The sequence below is a fragment of the Schistocerca piceifrons genome, chromosome 4 (assembly GCF_021461385.2).
Source record: "Schistocerca piceifrons isolate TAMUIC-IGC-003096 chromosome 4, iqSchPice1.1, whole genome shotgun sequence".
Taxonomy (NCBI): domain Eukaryota; kingdom Metazoa; phylum Arthropoda; class Insecta; order Orthoptera; family Acrididae; genus Schistocerca; species Schistocerca piceifrons.
Window position 1 is genome coordinate 525,110,151 of NC_060141.1, and position 24,048 is coordinate 525,134,198.

Sequence of the window (24,048 nt, forward strand, 5' to 3'; positions counted from 1 at the left end):
ATACACTGTGGAATGTTTTCAACATAGTGATAAACCTTGAAGAAATAATAATGTCATTCACAGTCCTAGTCTTCTTAGCATCTCAGACCCACAGCTCTTAATTCACAGATAAATTTGGTTTAGGAAAGAAGATTACTAACACCAAATGATACAGGCGCAATATAAAAACTCACTGCCCTAACCACAATGAAATACTTTGTAATGGTAGTGATTGATGGGTCACAGCCTTATAGGGCTGTTTCTGCTGATTGTTAATTTCCATACAGTCATATAATGGCCTGGTATGCAAGAGAACATTGTCTCCTCTCCTGATACTGGGGAGGAGGAATAGGGAGTACTAGACACAATGGACTATTGAAGCTGCTCAACAGCATACAGAGTTCAGCGAATACATGCAAGTAGTGAAAATCTCTATTGTATTAAGTCCCTTCTGTTCTAGCCTGTAACACAGCATACGAGATGACTACTATACTTTGTATGCAGATCTGTCATGAATGAAAAGCACAATTGTTGCACATATTACTCTATTACTTTCCTTGGTGCTAAGGAGAGATTGCAATATCCACCTCTTAAAAGCAACCTTAAACACAAAACGTATGTGACTGATTGTAAACATTACTCCTAGACTTCTCAATAAAACTAGGAAATATGCAGTTTCCCTGCATTTAAAAATGCTAACAGTAATCACACTTTGTTAGCCTAATACTTCCTTTTCTAGTCACCACACTGTGGACAACTTTTAACACTTCAGATTTGTCTTTTCCTAACAGTCACTTTCTCCCATTACTTCCAACAAAATTTTCCTGCCACCATAACCATGGCTGTGTTGGACTTCCCATTGCACTGCAGTTGTTTTTGCTGGAACTTGCTATATGAATGTACTGGGACAGCAGTTGTAGACATGAAACAGTTATGAGAATTTTAATGAAATTTACAAGTAAACCTACCCAAAGGATACACTTTCATTTTGATTGGCTCTGACAAGGTTGTTCTGTAAAGCAAATGTGTTTATATGACCATTAAGGGATAACAAATCCCCTCGAAAAAAACTTGAGTTTAATACTTCTGAATGAATAATGTTGCAGCGCTAACAGGTACACTTAAAAAAACTTCAAATAAAATTTCTATGGTTTTTAATGTACATTACAATGGTGCATCAATATTTTATCAAAAAAAGTCATTTTTTTAAAATCTCTACCCCCCACCCCCCACACACACTATTTTGTCATTCATTTTGACATCTGACTAGCAACAAAACATACAGCATTGTTAGTATCATATTCAGTCATTTATGATGAAGTGGTATTCCAAAAATGCATTTGCTGGAAATGAGAGGAACAATGGAAAGCCCAAGCCGGAATATCAAGAATTATGGAACAGACTGATTGCTACTCACTGGAATGCGTCACCTTTGTCAGAAGTAAGCTAGAACTATTCCTATATCGCCGTATGCATGTCCAATATTTCGGCTTCAATGCCAGTTGTCATGCTGGATTCTTTAATAAATCTTTGTCAGATAAATGTACTCTAAATGCATATTCTACCTTCTATAAAATACAAAATTTCTTGCTTTGTTATGGTGTTTTCTTTTTACATTTGGTGTATTTTGTTTATTTTGAAGCTGTAACCTTTTCAGATTCAATTATGTTATATTTAAAACTGTTTTTACTTTATTGTAAATCCGTGCAGTAATGAGGAAGTGTAGAATTGTATTGGCCAAAAAAATGTTCAATGCACTTTGATTTTGCGCAGCCAGCCCGTCAGACAACTGCAATTACATGACTGGAGTCACAAACAGGATCACAGTTTATAAGCAAAAGCAAACAAGTGTCTGTTGGTTTCTGCTCAAAGCATATTTAAAAAGATTGGCGAATCTGGGAGAAGAAAACTAACTGAGTGAGGGAATGAACTTTTAGATTATTATTTCTTAAATCCAAGTTAATGCCGAACCCATGTAATTACATCTGAAAAAAGTTTCAAGAAATTTTTCCATGCCCAAAATAAAAATATGTCCTATGGCTGAATCATACTAGTAGTTCTGGCAAGAATCATTAAGATATTCACCTCTTTTTCATGTTTATGAATGGTGCCACACATCTTTTCATTTTACCTGGTTCATGCATCTAAACAAAGACAGATTTTTCATTTATAGTAGATATATAAACCTGTTTAAACAATTTACTTGTAAGCTCACATGTTAATTTGCCAGATGTAGAACCAAACACATGGATATTATCTGCTCAGTATAAATCTTTTCAACTTTTGGTCCGGACTTGCCCTCTTTTTCTTTCCAAACTATGAGAGAAAGGGATATTAAATTTCCACTTGCAGGTATAATAGTTCCACTTGCAGATATAATAGGCTGAATTGTATAACTGTGTGTTAAGGCATTCATTCAAGAATTTTGTTAGAATTTCAACTTCTGATGGTCCCCTGAAGGATAACATTCATCCTGCATGAATTTCCAAATTGAAACCTGACTGGTCAGAATTGCAGACATTGGCCTCTCCGATCAATAAAATTTTCTTATTCACAGTCTCCACAAATTTGGAGTGTTTCCCCTCAATTCTTCTTTATTTGTTATTTGCATATTGGCAATGAGTTTATGATTTTCCTTCAAACAATCTGGTGTCTTTCTTTAAAACTGTGAATCCATTTTGAGGAAACCTTACACACATGTTGCGATAACTTATCATCCCTTGCTCGAAAAGCCCATATCTCTATATCCAGATCACGTATCGGTACTGTATTGTCCAAAGAAATTTGAAATTTATCTAATAAATACTTGGAAACAAATAATAACTTTTTATTTCTTGTCCCACCTGCAGCAATTTGTGCTTCCCATTTACACAGATTTTTTTCTCTTTGTGACCTTCCTGTATATATGTTTTACAGTCTCAAATTTGTTTTTACCAGAGTGCCAAAAAGTAACTGCTTTTTGTTTATTCTCATGGTCTATATCATGTTTTGCTTTGTTACCATTTCTTCATCATCATCATTATTTCCTGCAATCAGAATAGGATCGGAAACTGCACTTTCATCTTAAAACCTTAAAGTAGCGTATCTTTCCATAAATATATCTTTAAATCAAATCTTCTAACTGAGATGCAAAAGTAATTTCTTCGCTAGGGATCATAGTATCCACGATATATTGTGGCTGATCAAACTCTGTCCACAGTAAAGGTAAAATATTTTCTGGGTTCATTGAAATTTTCCCTGCATGCATAACTGTGTGTGTGTGTGTGTGTGTGTGTGTGTGTGTGTGTGTGTGTGTGTGGGCGCGTGCGCGCACACAATGAGGTGAGAAAAGTCATGGCATAGTGATATGCACACATACAGATGGTGCTAGTATCACCATCATTTGTACTCAGGTTATTCATGTGAAAATGTCTTTGAAGGGATTTGCCCATACAACAGAAACTAACAAACTCTGACGCAGAATGATAGCTGGGGCTAGACGCATGGGACACTGCCTTTCCGAAATCGTTAGGGAATTCAATATTCCGCATCGACAATGTCAAGAATGTGCTGAGAATACCAAATTGCAGCATTACCCCTCATTACGAACAATGGAGTGGCTGATGGCCTTCACTTAACGCCACAGAGCAGCGGCACTTGCATGGAGTTGTTAGTGCTTACAGACAGGCAACATTGCATGAAATATCCACAAAAATCAACGTGCAACATCCGTTAGGACAGTGTGGTGAAATTTGGTGTTACCAGGCGATGGCAACAGACAACTGATGTGAGTGTCTTTGCTAACAGCATGGTATCACCTGTAGTGCCTCTCCTGAGCTCATGACCATACCAGTTGGATCCTAGACGACTGGAAAACTGTGGCCTGTTCACATGAGTCCCGATTTCAGTTGATAAGAACTGACAGTAGGGTTCGAGTGTGGTGCAGACCCCATGAAGCCATTGACCCCAAGTTGTCAACAAGACATTGCACAAGCTAGTGGTGGCTCCATAATGGTGTGGGCTGTGCTTGCATGGAATGGACTTGGCCCTCTCATTCAATGAAACCGATCATTGATTGGAAATGACTGTCTGGCCACCTGGAGACCCTCTGCAGCCATACATGAACTGCACTTTCCCAAACAACAATGGAATTTTTGTGGATGACAATGTGCCATGTCACCTATCCACAACTGTTCACAATTGTTCTGAAGAACATTCTGACAATTTGAGTGAATGGTTTGGCCACCCAGATCACCCAATATGAATCCCATTGAACTATTATGGGACAAAACTGAGAGGTCAGTTTGTGCACAAAATCCTGCACTTGCAACACTTTTGTAAGTATAGAACGCTATAGTACCAGCAAGGCTCAATATTTCTGCAGGGGCTTCCAATGACTTGTTGAGTCTATGCCACTTCGAGTTGCTGCTCTATGCCAGGCAACAGGAGACCCCGACACAATATTAGTAAGTATCCCATGACTTTTGTCAACTCGGTGTACATTTAGAATATATTGATCTGAGGATGACTTATTAAACAACCCAACATGACAACTGACATTGAAGTGAACACATAACGGGTACATGTAGAGCAATAATAGGGATATTACTAACTTATTTCTGACAAATGTGTCTTTGGAATGCCACTTCATCACATATGACTGAAGTTGGTATTAATGATGCTATATGTTTTGCTATTAGTCAAATGTCAAAATGAAAAACAAAACAGTGGAGGGATTTTTTAAAAAAATGACTTTTTTTACAAATTTGGGTGCATCATTGTAATGTACATTAAAAAATATAGAAATTTTATTTGAAGTTTCTTTATGTCTGTTACCACTTTAACAGTATTCATTCAAACATACTACAGTCAAATTTTTTCAAGGGGGTGGTTCACATCCTTAAGAGCTGTATGGGCATGTATAAAAAAAAAGTGTGTCTAATTTTGCTCTAAACTACAAAATATTCAAAGCCTATCAAAACCGAAGTGCATCCCTTGGGTGGGTTTGCTTGTTATATGTATTCTTAAGCATAAATGAAATTTGAAGCAGCTTTTAAATTGTGGTACCCACTAACCCACAATGTGAGATTATCAACGTACACACTAAAAGGATATCAGAAAAACTAAGGAGATAGAGAATTCAATTTACAACAGCCTATAGCATATTAAAATGGAAAGACAAGATGGTAGCAGAAAAATAAATGATCATGCTTGTGGAGGAAACAAAAAAATAATTTGAATTTGAAATAACCTATCGGGGGAAGCCACAGAGAGTATGAATGGGAGTCCTTAACTAGCCATGAGAGATCTATAGATACGTTGTTGTAAGGAATGGCAGACATCTTAGTGTTTCCAGCTTATTGACAGCACATTCAGTATTTTGCTGCTCATAGTGTTAACCCCAGGTGAGCATGGCCTCAATTCTGGCATACATCAATTCTACATTACCACTATGTGACAGAATTAAAATAGGTTGGACTCTGCAGGTCTCACTCCAAAGTACTGGAGGTCAGAGCATGTTTTTATCTAGCATGGAGGCAGACTGTAGCAGTAATATTCACGTTGATAAAGAACGTTGCATTCCCACCACTGTGGGGAAGTCGCAGTGGTCTACCACTGTTACATTTTTGTGATGGAAGTGTGAACTTTTCTAGCTCTATGGTTGGACTCCCCACATGGTGTCAGTGTGAGGACAAGTAGATAATCACCTCCCTCTGAGTCTGTATTGGGCATGATCAAAAGGTGAATAGGAAAAGCTTTGCCCGATAACAAATGCCACTTTTTGAATTTTTAACAAAAATGGTTCATGGTAACCACATAATTATTCTGACATCTGATACTACTATCCTTCCAGAACCATTAGTAGTTTCAGAATTTTGCATGCCATTAATTTATGGGGGGAAATATGCATATTAAGTTTATCTAATTGCTTAACATACAGGGTGATTCTATGATGATGTCAAAAATGTCAGGGATGATGGAAATTGGTAAATTTATGAAACTGAAATAAGGGACCCTGGTCTGAAGTAAATGAGTCAAATATTATAGGCAAAAATTGTTCTGATACCTCTGTTAGTGGAATACATGTATCTATTGTTGTTGCTGAAACAGTAGTGTAGGCAACTTTCAGAGGTGGTACTATCGACCAAATAAGAAAAAAAAAGTCTAGTAACTGGGCAAATTGTTGGTGCTCGTATGGTGGGTGCCTCCATAACCAATGAAGCCTAAGTGTTTAGTGTTTATATCACATACAGGGAAAAAGGAAAAACATCACAGTGCAGATGAAATTGTGTCTTGAGTGATCATGACAAATGGTCATTGAAGAGGATTGTGATGGGAAAAAATGGACAACAGCTGCAAAATTCACTGCAGAACTGGATGTGACTCACGAATCCTCTCAGTACTAAACTAACATGAAGGGAGCTCCACAAGCACGGAATTGCAGGGCGAGCTGGATACAGAAACCACTTTTCAGTAATACAAATGCCCATAAGAGGAAAATGTGGTGCCAAAACCATAAAACCTGGAGCATGGAGCAATAGAAGAAAGTCATTTAGTCAGATGAGTTTTACTGTCGCAGTGTTTCCAACTTCTGACTGAGTTTGCTTCTTGACAGTGAAACATGGCAGAGATCAGATGACAATTTGGGCAGCCGTATTGTGATATTCCATGGGGCCCAGTTTGCATTACTGTCAAGGATTATGTGATCATTTTAACTGATCGGGTCCATCCCGTGGTACAATGTTTGTTTCCCAGTGGTGACATGACTTGCATTGTCCAAGACTGGTTTTGTGAGCACAAGGATGAATTGATCCATCTCCCCTGGCCACCACAGTGGCTAGATTCAATATTATTGAGCTTTTGTGGCTCACTTCAGAGGGAAGAATCACTTACCATCTCCATCATTGTTGCCTGAACTTGCCACTATTTTGCCGGAAGAATGGTTTAAGATTTCCTTTTATACCAAACAGAACCCATATTATCTATTACAGGATGATTGGAAACTATTTCAAATGTCAATGGTTCTTCTACACTGTATTACAGTTGGTAATGTGTTGTGTTTCTGATATTTTCACAGACGAGATGAGAAAAATTAAAGAAAACTGCAGAGGAACAGTAAAGTAAAATCAGAAAGAAAAACTGATTGTAATAGTTGTGTTTCTTCAGAAGTTAATAATGTATTCAGTACTCAAATTCCACGGAAAATGAATTCCATGCTTGCAATTAACTTTACAAGTAAAAGAATAAAATAGTTCATTTAAATAAATTATCCACATATTCATATTTTTGCTTACCTGAAGATCTGGTTGTGACATCATGTGTTAATGGAGAATTTGCTGCATATTGGTCTTTTTCAAATGCTTGTTGCATCAACAATTTCTTCAATTTCTCATTAGCTTGTACCTTAATTTCACAATCTTTCACTGGATCTGAGTGAGTAGTGACCATGTCAGTCTGCAGCTGTGATTTTCTATCTGACCTTTTGTTATAATCATCATCTGCAGTTTGTCTATTTTTAACACGTTCATGCCTACGTTCTGGGTCTTTTTTTTGTTCCACAGGAGTAACATGAGTATTTCTTTCTATTGTCTGCAAATTGTTGGGGAATGATGAAGGTAGACAATTCAAATTAATTACTTCATCCAAATGTTTGCGCACTTGGGGTTGTACATTCTCACTCTTTCCAATAATACCAGATTCTGAAATATGAGGTGATGTTGGTGGTGAGTATTTCATGCTTATTTGTGGAACATGGTTTAACGCTGTTTGTGTCGAAGTACCTGAGTGATTTTGAACGTGGTTTGTTTTATCGGCAATTCTTCGCTTCTTAAGCAATTTTCTACTTTTTTCAATTGTTTCAGAATGCTGCTCAGGGCAAAAAGGAAAAGCACTTCTCTTGGAAAAATACTGCTGTGGACTGTCCACAGTTTTTTGCCTAGATTTTTTCTCCAATTCAATGGAGTTTTCCTTTAGGATTTTCTCAGGTCCCTTGACACTTCCTGCCTGTTCTCTGGTAGACCGTTCAAAAGATTTAATAATATTGTTTTCTCTGAGCATACTGATTGTGTTATTCGCTAACTCCATTTTCTTTTCCAATGACTTCATTTGCTTTCTATGATCATAGCGTTTAAGTTTGGTTGGAGGTGAATCACTGATATTTATTATTGCACTGTCTGTGTTCACCACTCTGCTATTTTCCTGTAAGAGATTTTAAAAGACTAATTCAAAAAATTATTTGGGTACAGAGTTTAATACTGAAAATAAATCACAACTTTTATCATATTTCAGCATACCCACATAGGTGTCACCTATTCAAGGATGCACAGCAATAATGGGGTAAAGAACAACCAGCATGAATTTTGAGAACATAGAACAAGTGAAACCCAATTTGCAATATTCTGACATGACATCCAGAAAGCCATGGATCAAGGCAGTCAGGCTCATGCAATAGAAGCAGTCTCATGAAAAAGGTGAAAAGACCATTTACGAAAGAAAAACAACAGTAGTGGAGTGTAGTTGAATTATATCTGGCACTGCTGGGAGTTAGATTAGGAAATGAAGCACTAAAAGCAGAAGACCAGTTTTGCTATCTACAAAGCAAGAATAAGGTTTGATGTCCCATCACTCATGAGTTTGTTCCAGATGAAATTCTGTTAGGGTAGCAAAGTAACTGATGACAGCTGAAATATAAAACATATAAAACACAAACAAAGGGAGAAAGCATTTCTGAAAAGGAGAATTTTGTTAACATTTGTCTGGAGGTGTAGCCTTATGTCAAAGTGAAATGTGGACAAATAACAGCAGAGACACGAGGAAAATAAGTTTTTGAAATGTTTTACATTAGACTGTAAAGGAGATTAAGGGTTGACTACAGCAAGTAGGTTCAAGTGGATGTAGGTTGTAGCAGTTACGCAGAGATGAAGTGACATACATAGGATGTACTAGCATGGAGAGCTGTATCAAATTGGTCTTCAGCCTGAAGAGAGGAACAACGACAACAATAACCACCTTACGCTTTCTGGAAGAATATTAAATGAATTTATGTGAAGAACTTTATATCTTCATAAATGGCACAAATTATGGAAGTAAGCTGCGGAATGGTAAACTAGTGAGAATAATGTGTTTTGTTTCTAAAACTAATCTACAGGAGAACATCTGCTTCACTAACAACATAAGCATCTGTTTTATTTTTTGAGCTTTCGCTTAGTAAAATTAAATTTTCATTAACATAAAATACATTGCCCTGTAATTTATGTTAATAAAAAAGCAATCGCACACATAATAAAAACAAAATTATTGCAAAATTATTGCACCAGGGCACCTGTTGATGGCACCAAAAACAATTAACTATGAATAATTAATAAATGGGCACCTCATGATGGCAGCATGCTGCCGAATTCCATCATGCCAAACTTAACACTGTAATTACGTGCACCAATAGCAGCATAGTTTTACTTTAAGGAACAGTTTTCTGCCCAATAACAAGGTTGCCCAGAAGAGTATCCAGGTCTGTGGCATTTATTACGCACTATTCGACTAGTCAGGTGTAAGCAGATCAGGAAACTGTTACTGAATTGAAAGTCATCAGTGACTTTAGAACAAGGCTTAGCTGTGAGATGTAAGGCATGAAACATTCTCTTAACAGAACCAACATGGCTGCCCTGCTCCATATTCAGAAGACATAATGGTTCTTTCTCTTTGAGGTGCTCAAAACCTCTACCATGCCAGTGTAAGTTGACAATTACACACTACGTATATTAACATCTTAATAACAGAGAAAAGGACATGTGATCTGCATGGTAAGATGGTGTAGGGACAACTGGAGCTTCACTGCACGACAGGTAGAGAGAGAGAACTACTTCAGCTTACATACTGCAGCAGCAACTATTTGTTAAGTTGGTGGAAGAGACAAGTCACGATATTCATCATTCATAAAACATCAGCATTCCCCTCACTGAGGTATCTTTTATGTGGATAGTATAATCCTTAACGCAGGCATGTTTGAGAATGTTAAACAGTGTCGCTTACAGACACATATTTATCACCTGTGTCAAGTGTCTTAGTTCCTCCACACGCTGTGTGAACATATTAATGTTCCTCTGTAGTATGGGAGCCATCTTAAAAATGGTGTCAACAAAACAAAGACTGGTTGGAAAATGACAATTCTTCATTAGACACAGTCCTATTACAATAGAACTCTTGTCTTCCTCTGACCTTTGAACTGACGACCCAGCCAGTTATAAGGGAACCTAAAGTTAAATCTGAACTCCTAATCACAAACCAACTCATCATTTTTCTCATACATAAACCATTGGCTACAGTGAAATCAGTGATAAGGACTCCAAAAAAATCCTGGGAACAAACAGTGACTGAACCCTAAACAGCTGTATTATGGCTTCACAACAGCAACCTGGACATTTGGATTTGCAGTCTGACACTCAGTGTGTCAATGAGCCATACTGGGACAAAATTTTTGACATGGCTCAATACTGTATTTCTGCCTAGAGAGAGAGAGGAGAGAGAGAGAGAGAGAGAGAGAGAGAGAGAGAGAGAGAGAGAGATGAGCGGTTACTGGAATGACTTGCTGACTGAATGCAATTCTCCAAGTGATTAGTACAGTATGTTAATAATAGCACTAACAAATTTTCCATTTGTGACTAATTTTTGTCTTACAGTATATCATGTTCTACGCTGCGAAATTTCTGTTCACCAGGGTTCCTACAACCTTCATGGTAATAACCTTTTCTGCTCAATGCTTATTGTTCTCACTGCTGCCAGTCTTTTGTTCACTATCCATTATCTAATGAACGAATGAAATATTAAGACTCTGCATCGGCTCATAGTAGACGATAGATGCGTACGTCAATTTGGGTATGGAGTCACTATGTTTATTATTCAAATATTATATGGAGATCTGTGGAATATAACTGGAGATAACAATAAATGTCTACAGCTGCTATTGGTGAGACTTTAATTTGCATTGCCACGTCCCTGTAATTATTCTTGGACTGAATGATTAATCATTTATTTCCTTTCAAAAATTAAATTTTGTAGCATAATTCATATTGGCAGTTAATGGTGCACCAATATCAAGAGCCTGCTGTCAAGTAAAGGCTTTAAACCTATTACTCCTACTAACTATTTTGAAATTTTTGTCCACCCAAACCATTACCTGCACAATCGAGCAGGTGTTGCACTACGCTATCCTATATACTAACGATTCAAAGGGGAGTTAATTAAACTTCAAGAATAAAATAATATCCTTTAATGTGCTCCTTAAGACTTTCACAATCCAATCATAATCTTAACATGATTATATTTTCTTCTGTACACATCACTGCTGCTGCTCTCCTCACCTTCTCAAAACTGTGGACCAGGTGTGATGGCTTGCATGCTTCAATGGTACACATAGCCGTCCCAGAAACATAACCACAATGGAAAGTGTCTGTGGAGAGGTCATATTAACATATGATTCCCGGAGAAGGCAGCAGCCTTTTCAGTAGTCGCAGGGGCAACAATCTGGATGATTGGCTCACATGGCCTTCTAACATTAGCCAACATGGCATTGCAATGTTGATACTGTGAATGACAGAAACAAGGGGAAACTGCAGCTGTTATATTTGCCAAGTATATGCAATTGTACTGTACGGTTTAATATGCAACATCATCATCTTGGGGGAACTATTCTGGACATAAAATAGTCTTTCAATCTGATCTCTAGGTGGGTATTACTCTGATGGTTGTTTTCATCAAGAAAAACAAATCTAGAAAGGTAGATCCTTTTATCACACACGCAGGTTAGAAAATTTGAAAAGAGAAATGGATAGGTTAAAGTAAGATAGTGGTAACTAGTGTAGTGCGGTGGCAGGAAGAGCAGGTTTCCTGGTCAAGTGAGTAGAGGATTATCAACACAAAATCAAATAAGGGCAATGTAGAAGTGTGTCTAATAATACGTGTGAAAATACACTACACTCTCTCTAATCCGGCCTTCAGTAGCCCGGCCTCTCAGTAATGCGGCACACATCCAAAAACACATGCATAATGAATTATTGTCTGCAACAATGCCTGGTTAAACAATGCTGTATATACTGTATTTGAAATTGTAGCTTTCTTTACAGTTCGGAATCATGTCTTCTAAAAGGAAACGTGTTACGCTAGACCTCAATCAGAAACTCAAAACTTTAGATAAGTTAAATCGAGGTTCTTCACAGACAACCATTGCTGCTGAGTTCAATGTTGGACGAGCTACTATTTGTGATATCAAAAAGAAAGAATATGTTATTCAGCAGTACCCAACATAAATGGATAGTGAGTCGGGAAAATGGAAGGTTATGTGAAAGAGTCAGAACGATGAACTGGACGTAACTGTTTATAGATGGTTCATACAACAACGCAGTAAAGGAATTCCAGTCAGTGGCCTGATTATAAAGGATAAAAGCAGCTGCATTTAGCAAACAACTCAGCGGTAGTAACTTGTTTGCCACGAGCGAAGGTTGGTTATCGAACTGGAAAAAACGGCATGGCATTTGGCAGCTGACAGTCACCGGGGAAAGTTGCTCAGGATGCTGATGAGTTTGTAAGCAAGATACGGAAGATAATAGAGGAAGATGATTAAACTGCTGATGCCTTGTATAATACCGATGAAACAGGACTCTTTTACAAGATGCTTCCTTCAAAAACATTAGCTGCCAAGAATGAGAAGGAAGCTTGTGGTTACAAGCAACAGAAACAGTGCATAGCATTAATGGTGTGTTGTAATGGAAATGGGAGTTATAAACTACCACTCATGGTGACTGGAAAATCCCAACATCCATGCTGTTTTCAATGCACTGACATAAATACTCTACCAGTGCAGTATTGAACTCAGAAGAAAGCATGGTTGGACAGATAAATATTCTCTCAGTGGTTCCATGAAACATTTGTATGAGAAGTGAGAAAAGAGCTAAAAAAGAAAAAGCTTTCACTGAAAGCTACACTTATAACTGACAATGGAGGAGGAGGAGGAGGAGATTAGTGTTTAACGTCCCGTCGACAACGAGGTCATTAGAGACGGAGCGCAAGCTCGGGTGAGGGAAGGATGGGGAAGGAAATCGGACGTGCCCTTTCGAAGGAACCATCCCGGCATTTGCCTGAAGCGATTTAGGGAACTCACAGAAAACCTAAATCAGGATGGCCGGAGACGGGATTGAACCGTCGTCCTCCCGAATGCGAGTCCAGTGTGCTAACCACAACTGACAATGCTCCCAGTCCAATGCTCCCAGTCATCCTGCAGATGTTTCTCTAAAGTCTGATGGTATACGAGCACCCTTTCTCCCACCCAATGTGACAGCCCTTATTCAGCCCATGGAGCAGGGCATTTTGGAATCAATTAAACGTCATTATCGACATTCACTTCTCATCTCCTTGCTGAACGAAAGTGAAAATGACTCTATCGAGACTATGCTGAAGGCATGGAAAGCAATTAATGCATGTGACGTTGTTTTCCAAGTAGCCAAAGCATGGGATAAAATGGAGAGCGCTACCGTAATGAAGAGCTGGAGAAAATTGTGGCCTTCCACTGATGCCGAGTTGGATCCAGTTGTGAGTGACAACAATGAGCCAGTCAATTCGGAATTATCAATTACTTTGTACACTGACATGTTCCACAACCTTCCAGGAAGAGAAGAAATTGGTGATGAAGATGTTACTAAGTGACTGAATGAGGAAACCTGTGATACAGACCAAACTTTAACATATGAAGAAATAATCAAAAGTGTGCAAGGAAGTAATGATGAAAGTGATGAATAAGAGGACACAGGAGGACAGTGCATGAAGAATTCTCACACTGCTGGTGCTGAAGCTGCTGACGTCTTCCTGGAGTACACTATGCAACAACCAGATACGTGTAGTACCGATGTAATGCTTGTAAAGCGGTTGCATGATAAAGCATGCCACTGTCGCATATCATCATTGTGACAGTTAAAAATTAGGGACATGTTTCACAGTGAGTGATATGAGTGTATAATCATGTACAGGACTAACTTTTCTTTGAAAATTAATGTGTTTTTGGATTTAATAAAGTATATTCTCTATGTTTTAAAATTGTGTCCTCCTGTTTAATAAAGTACAGTACACTATATCCCTTACATTTTCAAAATAAATGAAAAACGAAGAAAATGAATGAAATAAATTTCAGACACTCAATAGTCCAGCACTTCCGCTAATCCAGCACCCATAGGTGTCAGGAATCATGGATTAGCAAGAGTCTAGTGTAGAGCGACTGGTAAACTGCTATAAACAGCATAATGAAAGCATTATTATGCACAAGATAAATGTGACCACTGCCTTTGTTCGACGTCAACGTGCAATAACCACTCACAGATGGCAGGTGGCAGCACTACAAGTAAGGGTATATAAAGCATGCCGGGGGGATGCAGCAAACAGTGCAGTCATTGTCGTATTGTGGAAACAAATGTCCAAAATGGCACGTTTACTGGTTTTCGGACCATGGGTGGAAGCATTTCCAAAATGGCTAAGCTTGTAAACAGTTTGCCACTGTGGTTAAAGCATACCATGCATGGCAAAATGGCAGTATATAAAACTGGTGCCAAGGAAACTGTGGTGCATCACAAGCCACAGATGACAGGGGTGAATGGCGGCTGTGGAGATGTGTGTAGGCGAATAGGTGTGCAGTGCTGAGCAACTGATGACATAGATGAACCAAGGGGCTACCAACAGTGCCTTTTCAACAATCATTCAGCAGAAGTTGCTGTGTATGGTCCTCCGCAGCAGTCTCCCAGTTCATGCTGACTGTTGTTCGTTGGTGACACAAGTATGAATTTGCTCTCCAGTTCCACCACTGGACGCCAACTGAGTGGCAAAAGGTGGCCTTTTCAGATGAATTATGTTTTATGATCCACAATAAATGAACCCTGGGACCATGTGTACCCCTAAATGTAGTTTGTTTTTCCTCAGCGTGATGGCATCTACGACCAGAATACTGAAACATGTCACACAACTTGCAGTGTAAGTGTGGGTTCGAAGCGCACCACGATAAGTCTACTCCCCTGCCCACCAAACTGCCCAGATTGAAGCCTAATTAAGAATCTATGGGACCACCTCAGTCATGCTGCTCTCATTAAGGATCCTCAACTGAGACACCTAGTTCATCTGACCACGGCACTGGAGTCAACATGGCTCCATATGAAGATTTGGAAAGTGTTCTGTTACTGAAGCATAAACAGTATAAAATGTTAAAATTCAGTAAAACAATCTTTATTTAGGTTGGCAACTGATTTCAGTCTATAATTTAGAACATCTTCAGGCTCTAAGCCCAAGGATGGTGTCTGGAGCAATACCTGTAAGAACATGGGCATCAACTGCTCACTGGTTGCCAACCTAAATAAACTTCTGTTGCAATCAATACTGTTTTACTAAATTTTAATGGTTCCATATCACTGTCAGTATTTTCCAGAATCTCACTGCCACTCTTCCCGAATGTCTCGCAGCGGTCTGGGTTGCAAAATGTCGTTATTCAGGCTTTTAACATGTCGTCACATTAATGTGACAGGACAACGTATATTGGAAACTTATATGGCAGTGACCTATATACTTCTTAAACACCAGTGAAACATTTTTATGCCCCCCTCTGTTGCCATCAATATGCACAACAAATATTTCCTTTAGTGTAACTCTTTCCTGGCCTTGTAAAAATGAGTATTACAGCTCAAATGAAATGATCGAACTTTCAATGTATCTTCTTTGGCATTACAAGCCTATCAGATTGCACAATGCTATTCCCTATGAATAGCAAGCCACACACCCATTTATGACAGTCTACTGGCCCATTTCACTAGAGTCGACCCTTGCTGTTGCCCTTGGAATGAATGCTGCATAAATGTGACATATCTGCCCCTATCTTGAATACCAACTGCAATTCTCTACAACACCACCTTCCAGGTCATACTGATTAGCGTAACTTTTCACACACTGCACATACCCATAATTTTATCCCTTGAAGATTTGTTTTTGTCCTGTACTTAATAGCTAATATAATCAATACCTGTATAAAGGTACAAGGTAGCCGGAATGTCATTTTAAGTCAAAACTGGTTTAATTCCCTGTAACCCCATGGTAACTTCATCGAATACTGCCTTTTGGCATGTAATATTGCTCTGTTCATTTGACAGTTTGTTTGTCTACCTGTCATAAACAGAGTAATTTTGATTTATTTATTGTGATTGTCTACGTGGTGAGGTAAACGTCAACAAGACTAATAATCCGCAAGTAAAACATAATTCTGTTACAATTAACTGCAGATATAATTATAATTGTTTATCTCTCCATAAATGGAATAATTTACAAAAGATGCAATGTTATACATGTGGAGCAATATTTCACATTAATCAGTTACATATCCCGAGTGCCTTGAGGAAGTACAGTTTCTTCAATGTCTGAGGACACGGCAGCAGTGACATACAAAAACTAATTTTGTTATATCATATCATTTTAAAATTTGAAACATGATTACCATATTATGAGTAACTGGCTGCCTACTGCATACAGTGTCACGAAGTCTATACAATGGACGCTGTAGTGACAGATGGTTCCTATCATTGGTCACCTTGTCTGTTAGGTCATAACTAGAATGCAAAATGTTGGATTCTAGCTCTGCACTGAGTGCTTTTGCTACTGCACGTATCTTCAAATCAAGTTCATTTCTTATCTGCTGGTCTCCTTTCAATTCTCGATCCACACTGCTACTCTTGTTGGAATTTCCTCCATTGCTGTCAGGCAGAGAAGAATTGTGTGCCATATCTATGTCATTATCACGTTCAGCTGACAGACGATCTCTTGAGGGTATGGACTCTGTAACTTTATATTTAGTTACTGAAACTGATTTCTGAGTGACACTTTTCATAGTAATAGCAACATCAGGTGTCTGTAAGTCATCTTCTTTCCCATTACGATCAATAGCAGTATCTGGGCCCTGAAAAAGAAGTAACAAAACAAATAATGAATTGTTTGTGTCAAGAGATACAGGGACTTAAATATTTAAGTAACACCCACAATCTGAACAGAAACAATACCACTAATAATTAAAATGGGTCATCAAAATTTGCTCTAACAGATGCATGTAGCCTAAGATGTTTAACTAATTATATTAAAAAGCCATTTCTTTGCCAGAGTTTTGTTTTAATTAACAATTTAGTCATCAGTGACTGTCTTAACAATGGTGGGAGTATGCGTCATCACAACAGTGCATGACACACACTCATGTGATAAGTTTGAAGTGACAATGTAAAACTGCAGAAGTCAGGACAGACAGCCTGAATTTTGCACACTATTATTCCATTATTTATTTAGAGCTTATCTAGCCTGACCAAATTATGTCCTTAAGATCAATAATAATAATAATGATAATAATAGTTGGCACACAATAATAATAATAATAATAATTAGTAATAATGGTAATAGTGAAGGGCATTAAGAATGATACAGATTAATTTAGCACATTTGAATACACATTAAGTATTACATAAGCAGAAGCAATAAAGAAAGAGGAGAAAGTCGAAATGACAGTTACAGTGGCTCTTAGGAAAGATCATAATTTAAGTAATGAACTCGGCCAACATGGGGAAGGGAAAAGTTGCAAACTCATATACATGGGAGAGATTGCTATTGTGATAGGTCAGCTATTAATGGTCTTTTGAAGTTTGAAAGGAATGTAATTTCTCTGATTTTTTTTTTAAGATTGTTCCACAGTCGGGTTCCTGATCCAGAAAATGATTTAGAGAATATGACACTGTTGCATGAAGGTTCAGAGAGGATTTTACTTTGTTGAGAACAAGTATTGCTGCTGTGCTGTTCAGACAGTAGTGTAAGAATTGAAGATAAATAAGAGGGAGTGCCATTATTGAGGCAATGATAAGGCACACATAGTGTATGATATTCCCCACGCTTACCGATACGCAGCCATGATAGTTGTTCATGAGCAAGGCTGATAGTGTCAAAATAGTATTCATCGCAAATGAATTCACACAAGCAAACATTGCCATTTCCATCCTGTGAGCTTTTGTTTAAATGTCCTTGGAGAACAGCATCGCCACAGTCAATATGGAGAGTGTTCATGTCTATATGAGTGTCTTTTTAAGCTCGAAATGTTTTCAGTCCAATCTAAGCAAGTGTCCAGAATTAACACTAAGTTCTATGCAGAAGAAGAAAAAAGTTATTTCTGTGCTGCTTAGGGTTAGGGGTGGAAGAGATTCTTTGAAATTCATAGTAATAAGTCTTTTGTGAAAGACTAAGATTGCTTGTATTTCAGGTGGCTTCATACCTACATTCTGCACTCACTCAGATAAGAGAAGCAAATCAGTATTTACATGCTGGATGGTTGTGTACAAGTTTGTTGGACTTGCACTTAGAAATAACTGAATGCCGTCAGCATATAGATGATATTTGCAGTGGGAGGTTCCAATCATTACACACTGTTGGCAGGATGTAAGGTACAAGTGGAACCATTGTACAGAAAAACTTTGACTTGTGACTTTAGTAAGCACAATGTCAAAGTCAAATGCGTCAAAAACTGTGCTGAAATCCAAAAAGTACATAACAGTTGCATGTTATTTATCAATAGCTTGTTTCAGTTCATCAGTCACATTGATAAGAGTAGTTATCCTGGTGTGATTTTGCCGGAAACCCGACTGATATTCATCTAAAAGATTATCTGGTGTCATATAATTTTGTGTGTGTGTGTGTGTGTGTGTGTGTGTGTGTGTGTGTGTGGGCGCTCGCTCACGCTTGTGTGTGTAATTCCTTCATGTTTTAAATAGCCGGTTAAGATGTTCATGAATTCTAGTCCTGGATAATGCTGGTAGAATGCAAACGTGTCTGTAGTCAGAAGCTGTTTCACAGATTCCTTCTTGGATAATGTTTTTACAAGTTCCTGCTTTCAGGATTTGGGAAGATGCTGGTCAAAGTATGGTGAAAATGAAACTTTCTGGCAGATTAAAACTGTGTGCCAGACCGAGACTCGAACTCGGGACCTTTGCCTTTCGAGGGCAAATGCTGTACCGCTTGCTCTAGCACTTGCCCGCGAAAGGCAAAGGCCCTGAATCCGAGTCTCAGTCTGGCACACAGTTTTAATCTGCCAGGAAGTTTCATATCAGCGCACACTCCACTACAGAGCAAAAATCTCATTATGGTGAAAATGTTCATTATTTTGGGCAGCAGAGGATCCATGAGAAAATTTATCATTTGCACTGTTATATTACCTCATCCAGAGGCTGCCGAATGAACGAATGAATACACACAACAGACTTCTTGATCGTGTTCAGGCTTACCGTCTGCAGAAAAACTTTTTAGTTTTTACCAACCACTGATACTTTAATGGAGGCGATGGTTTGTGCCCTCATGGGTTCATTAAGTCAAGTTGTCAGAATGGCATAATAGACATTTAGATCCTCAATAGGAACTAGTGGTTCTGCTGAGTGCCCATTAATCCATTGTTATGACTTTGCCACTACACCAAATATACAAGAAAAACTTTTCTTGCTTGAATTTTCTTGTCATGTGTTATCTTTTCACAGAAACCAAACACAAACGTGCCAGTCAAATTTTGTATCATGGCATAAATGGCTGGTCTTCTGGGCCTGAAATTTTCTTAAGCGGCTGGTTCTCAAAAGTTAAGTTTTGAATGAAAGTCAAACACATTGTGATTTAAGAAATTCATTGCACATTCTCACCGGTGAGACAATTCATCTTGCATAAAGGGAAATATACTTTGGAAATAATACAAGTCAAACCACCATTCACAATATTTTCCCACAATCTGTACGAAATGTAATCAGTTGTGACATCACGCTCTTTGAAAGCAGTTTGTTGTTATGAAGTACTGCATAGTCTTAGCCCTAAAGTCTCTTACACATTTTGCTACAGACGGACACTTGTGTGTGCAGTGATTTGTTGTTATAGGTGGTGCATTTTCATTACAACTACAGTTTTATTTTTGTGTTAGTCTCTCATTTATGTTTCATTGTTGCAGTATTATTCAGCAGTAGTGGGCTAAAACAAAATTCTCTGTTATGGTGTCACTTCTTACAAGCAAAAATTAACAAAGATTTAACCAAAAACTAAAACAATAAAAGCTTCCCAGAATTCTTAAAAGCCCTTTTTTTTCCAGATGAAAAAATTCCTTTGTTTTTTTCCAGTTGTCCTGGGACATATACACACACTATAAATAGGTGCACTCTCCATCCACAATGTCAGTTCTGTCCCGACTGTACTTTGGTGTCAATAATAAAAGTGCTTCCACTACTAAGTGTTGAACTTCACTGTGAATCTTTATTTCAGATTTGGACTTTATTATGGTGATGACATGACATTGCTGGAGACACCTGATACTTCAAAACGTCTCCATTACTATGGCTTCAGTTAGGCAGTGTAAAAACTCTCATCCATATGGACAAGATCCAGAATACAAGCAGAACATTGTTCCAAAGGTCTGTTATATTCAGGAGCAGCAGCAGTACATCAGCTGTACTTCAGGCATCTATCAGTACTTTCCAGAGAGGCTGGTCAGGATATGATGGATTGACAGAAAGGATGTCATCGAGCTGCCAAATACAACAGACAGGATTTTAAGATGTGTTTAGCAGCTGTGTACTTCTACTTGAATGGCACAGAATGTATTTGTAAAAGCTGAGTTTACACCGTGATCGTAAAATTTCATACACAACTTAGAAGAAACAGGGCTATGAGCAGTAAAAGTGGAAATATTGGCCTAATAACATAAATACCTGCACTGTAATAAGTGGGTATTCCTGACAAAGCTTACACAATACACATTTGTAACTCACAACTGACTACAGAATATGTTATGATGTAAATCATCCACAAATTCTCAACAATATACCTCTTTTTTGCGTATATTCACAATAAAATTAGGGGATGATTATTTTTTGACAGAGGATACTGTGGTAACCCACGGTCAATCGCACTGGCACCTCCATCTGTCAAAGTTTAGCTCTATGCAAGGCACTGGCTATCATGTGTTGTTCAATCAGCACATGCTGGTGCCAGGCATGTCTGCTTGGCCGGCAGGAGGCAGCACTTGCAGACAGTGCTGATAGTTGTGCATTAAGAATGGTGTGCGCATATCATGGAGAAACATCACATGCATACTGTTTAACACTGGAGCAGAATGGCTTTCTCTAATTCTAGTTCATAATGGATTACACTCTTCTTCACATCACTCCGTTTGCGGATCACTGTGTATCCAACAAACAATGACCCAGCTACCTACAAGGACAATGTATTGTACGTGTTTATGGTTTCAGCATTAAAATGCTTGTACTTTTATTGGCATTGTCAACTCTGTGTGTGTGTGTGTGTGTGTGTGTGTGTGTGTGTGTGTGTGTGTGTGTGTGTGTGTGTGTGTGGTGACACGTAAGGTTCATTATTTACATTTTGTGCAAAAAGGTGGCAATGTTGACAGGCGCATCCCTGGAGGTGGTTCTGCAGTGCTAAATGCAGCAGCAATTGGAAAATCAGTGACGTTCAAAAATGCAAAAATAGAAACTGCTGGGCAGAGTGTTAATTTTTCTGTTAATGAGGTCTCAAACTTTGCCATCCTACCCACTTCCATTCCCCACCTACTGTAAAGCTATCGAAGAGTGGCAAGCATATGAAAAATGCCTTGAGCAACACTTCAGTCTTCAAGGTAACAGAGCTCTCTTTGTGTCATGGACCTCTACGCAAATATTTGAGTACCACTTTTTAGGTAAGTTAGTCACTCTTCAGGATCCTGTGTGTTCGTTGTTTCTCAAAATGTGTTATTTGCTTACTACTTGTTACCACAAGCATACCCATGTGATTTCTGTGAAAGTGGACTTTTATCAGTGCAAAAAGCAATCACATCAATCCTGTCACACTTGGGCTGTGGAACTGTAAGTGTTAAGCTGCAAGAGTTGTTCCTTCACTGCAGGAATTTAAGCAGATTCCAAGGTTGGAGATGCTATCATATGGGCAGCTCGTGATAAGGAAGTTCACCAAAAGGCATTGCAATTTGAAGATCCATCTTTAGAAGAAGTACTCAAGATAGCGCAAGCATTTGAAGTTTCTCATGCTGATGGCAATCAAATTCTGGGGCCAACATAACTGTTGTCAACTCAAACAGCAACAGCCCTACACAGTCTAGTACATCTGTGGAAGTGGAGGTAGCGGCAGTGCAGCATGCCCGACTGCTGCTCTCCAAACAAACTTGGCCACAGAGGAAAAATTTCTGCATGCCGCTGCCTTCCTTAATTTGTTCAACATGACTGACTGGCTTGTCCGTAACGATAAGCATCATGCCATCCATGTCATAAAAAATGTCACACTGCACCTTTATGGAATGCTTGGCCAGCTCCCGCTGTGCCTCCCGCATCTCAACCTATGTACATTAATGTTGCTAGTCAGGTGTGTGATAATATTGCAACTGCTTCTAACAAAATGTTCATCAATCTGCATATTAACAGAATGTCATTATGCCTCCAAGTAGACAAAGGTGCAGTGGCCTTGCTATTCTAATACATATCTCTGTATTATTTCTGCTCCGCTGTTGGTTAGTTCACATTGTCTTATCCATTACAACGGACAGCAGATTCCTTTCCTCTGACACTTTACTGCAAAAACAATGTACAACACACCAGTTCCACCAGTGACATTTATGGTAGTTAAATATCATTCAACAGCCAAGATCACTTAAAATGTTTCTTTATTTAAGGTAAACACTTTCAACAGACTATGCTGTCATCTTCAGGTCTATAAAAAAAGTGCGTATACATGAAATATGTCTCATACGTTAAGATGTAACATTTGATATAAAGGTTTTAGTTTGGTATTATAAAAACCAAAAGTGGACTTGTGTAGTCACATATCTTAAAATCTTTTTGCTGTAAAACATGTTCATTTTACAATGGCCTCATGCACAAGATGTCAAGTGGATAAAAATAGTGCATCGTAAAAGGTTTGTCATTGCTGAAATATTTAAAAACATAAAGCACCTTGTGCAACAGGCTATGTCCATGTACATATTGCTCACAGTTGCTTGTTGCATCATACAAACACAGTAAACAATAGCACAATTGTTTACATATGCTGGACATATTCCAAATGGCGCAAATCCACATTAAAAGGCATACAAGGTGCAACTGCTAGGTTGTAAACAGTTGTGCTATCGTGTACCCTGTTTGAATGATACAACAAGTGACTCTGGGCAATCTGTATATGGTCGTATAAAGCACAAGGTGCTTTATGTTTTTAAATATTCAAACCATGGCAAACTTTTTATAATGTGCTATTTTTATCCAGTTGACATCCTGCGGATGAGGTCCGTGTAAAATTTACAGGTGCAATGCCAGTTTTTGTAATACCAAAATAAAACTTTTAAATCAAATGTTACATCTTAAGTTACGAGACATATTCTGCATATATGCATTTTTTACAGATCGCAAGATGACAGCATAGTCTGTTGAAACCAGCTGTCTTAAATAAAGAAATATTTTATGCAACCTCGACTGTTGAATGGTTTTTAACATTTAAATAGATCACCCTTCAGTTCTCTCAAAACGTGAAAATTCAATTTATGGCAATGGACAGTGTATTTACAGAAAATTTGCCTGGTTTGGACACTTTCCAGGCATTTGGATTTAGTCTCCAATTCCGCTCTCACTGTGTTGGATCTTGCACCTTATAAGGAGTTTGATGATTTGTGCAAGGACTATTCTGCCCTTTTTTTTGCCAGGAACTAGCAACAGTATTGACTATGTAGTGCAAATCACTCTCAAGTACATGGTGCGACCATTTTTTTGGTGCCAGGTCTGTACTGCTTGCATTCAAATGAAAGAATTAGATAGAGTGACAGCTTTAGGCACCATGGAACCCATTTCATCCAGACAATGAGTTACACCATTAGGCATTAACAAAAAACTGCTGGACAAACTCCGTCTATGTTGTAACTTTAAGGCGATGGTTAACTCACCGTCTGCTGTCGAAACATACCCTATTCCTTGCCCGCATGAACTTATGATAAAGCAGGTGGGTGAGCAATACTTTTTCAAAACTAGGTCC

At 38.3% G+C, this 24,048-nt stretch overlaps 1 protein-coding gene across 1 annotated transcript in view; it reads right to left on the reverse strand.

Annotated features, from left to right (window-relative positions):
- Positions 1-7,369: 7,369 nt before the first annotated feature.
- The window catches only part of LOC124795979, a 78,589-nt gene continuing 61,910 nt past the window's right edge, over positions 7,370-24,048 (reverse strand). Inside the window, exons 7-9 of the mRNA XM_047260061.1 lie at positions 16,469-16,927; positions 7,439-8,157; positions 7,370-7,388 (exon numbers count right to left, since the gene is read on the reverse strand). Of these exons, the coding sequence (XP_047116017.1) occupies positions 7,370-7,388; positions 7,439-8,157; positions 16,469-16,927 (1,197 nt within the window). The remainder of the gene's footprint in view (positions 7,389-7,438; positions 8,158-16,468; positions 16,928-24,048) is intronic.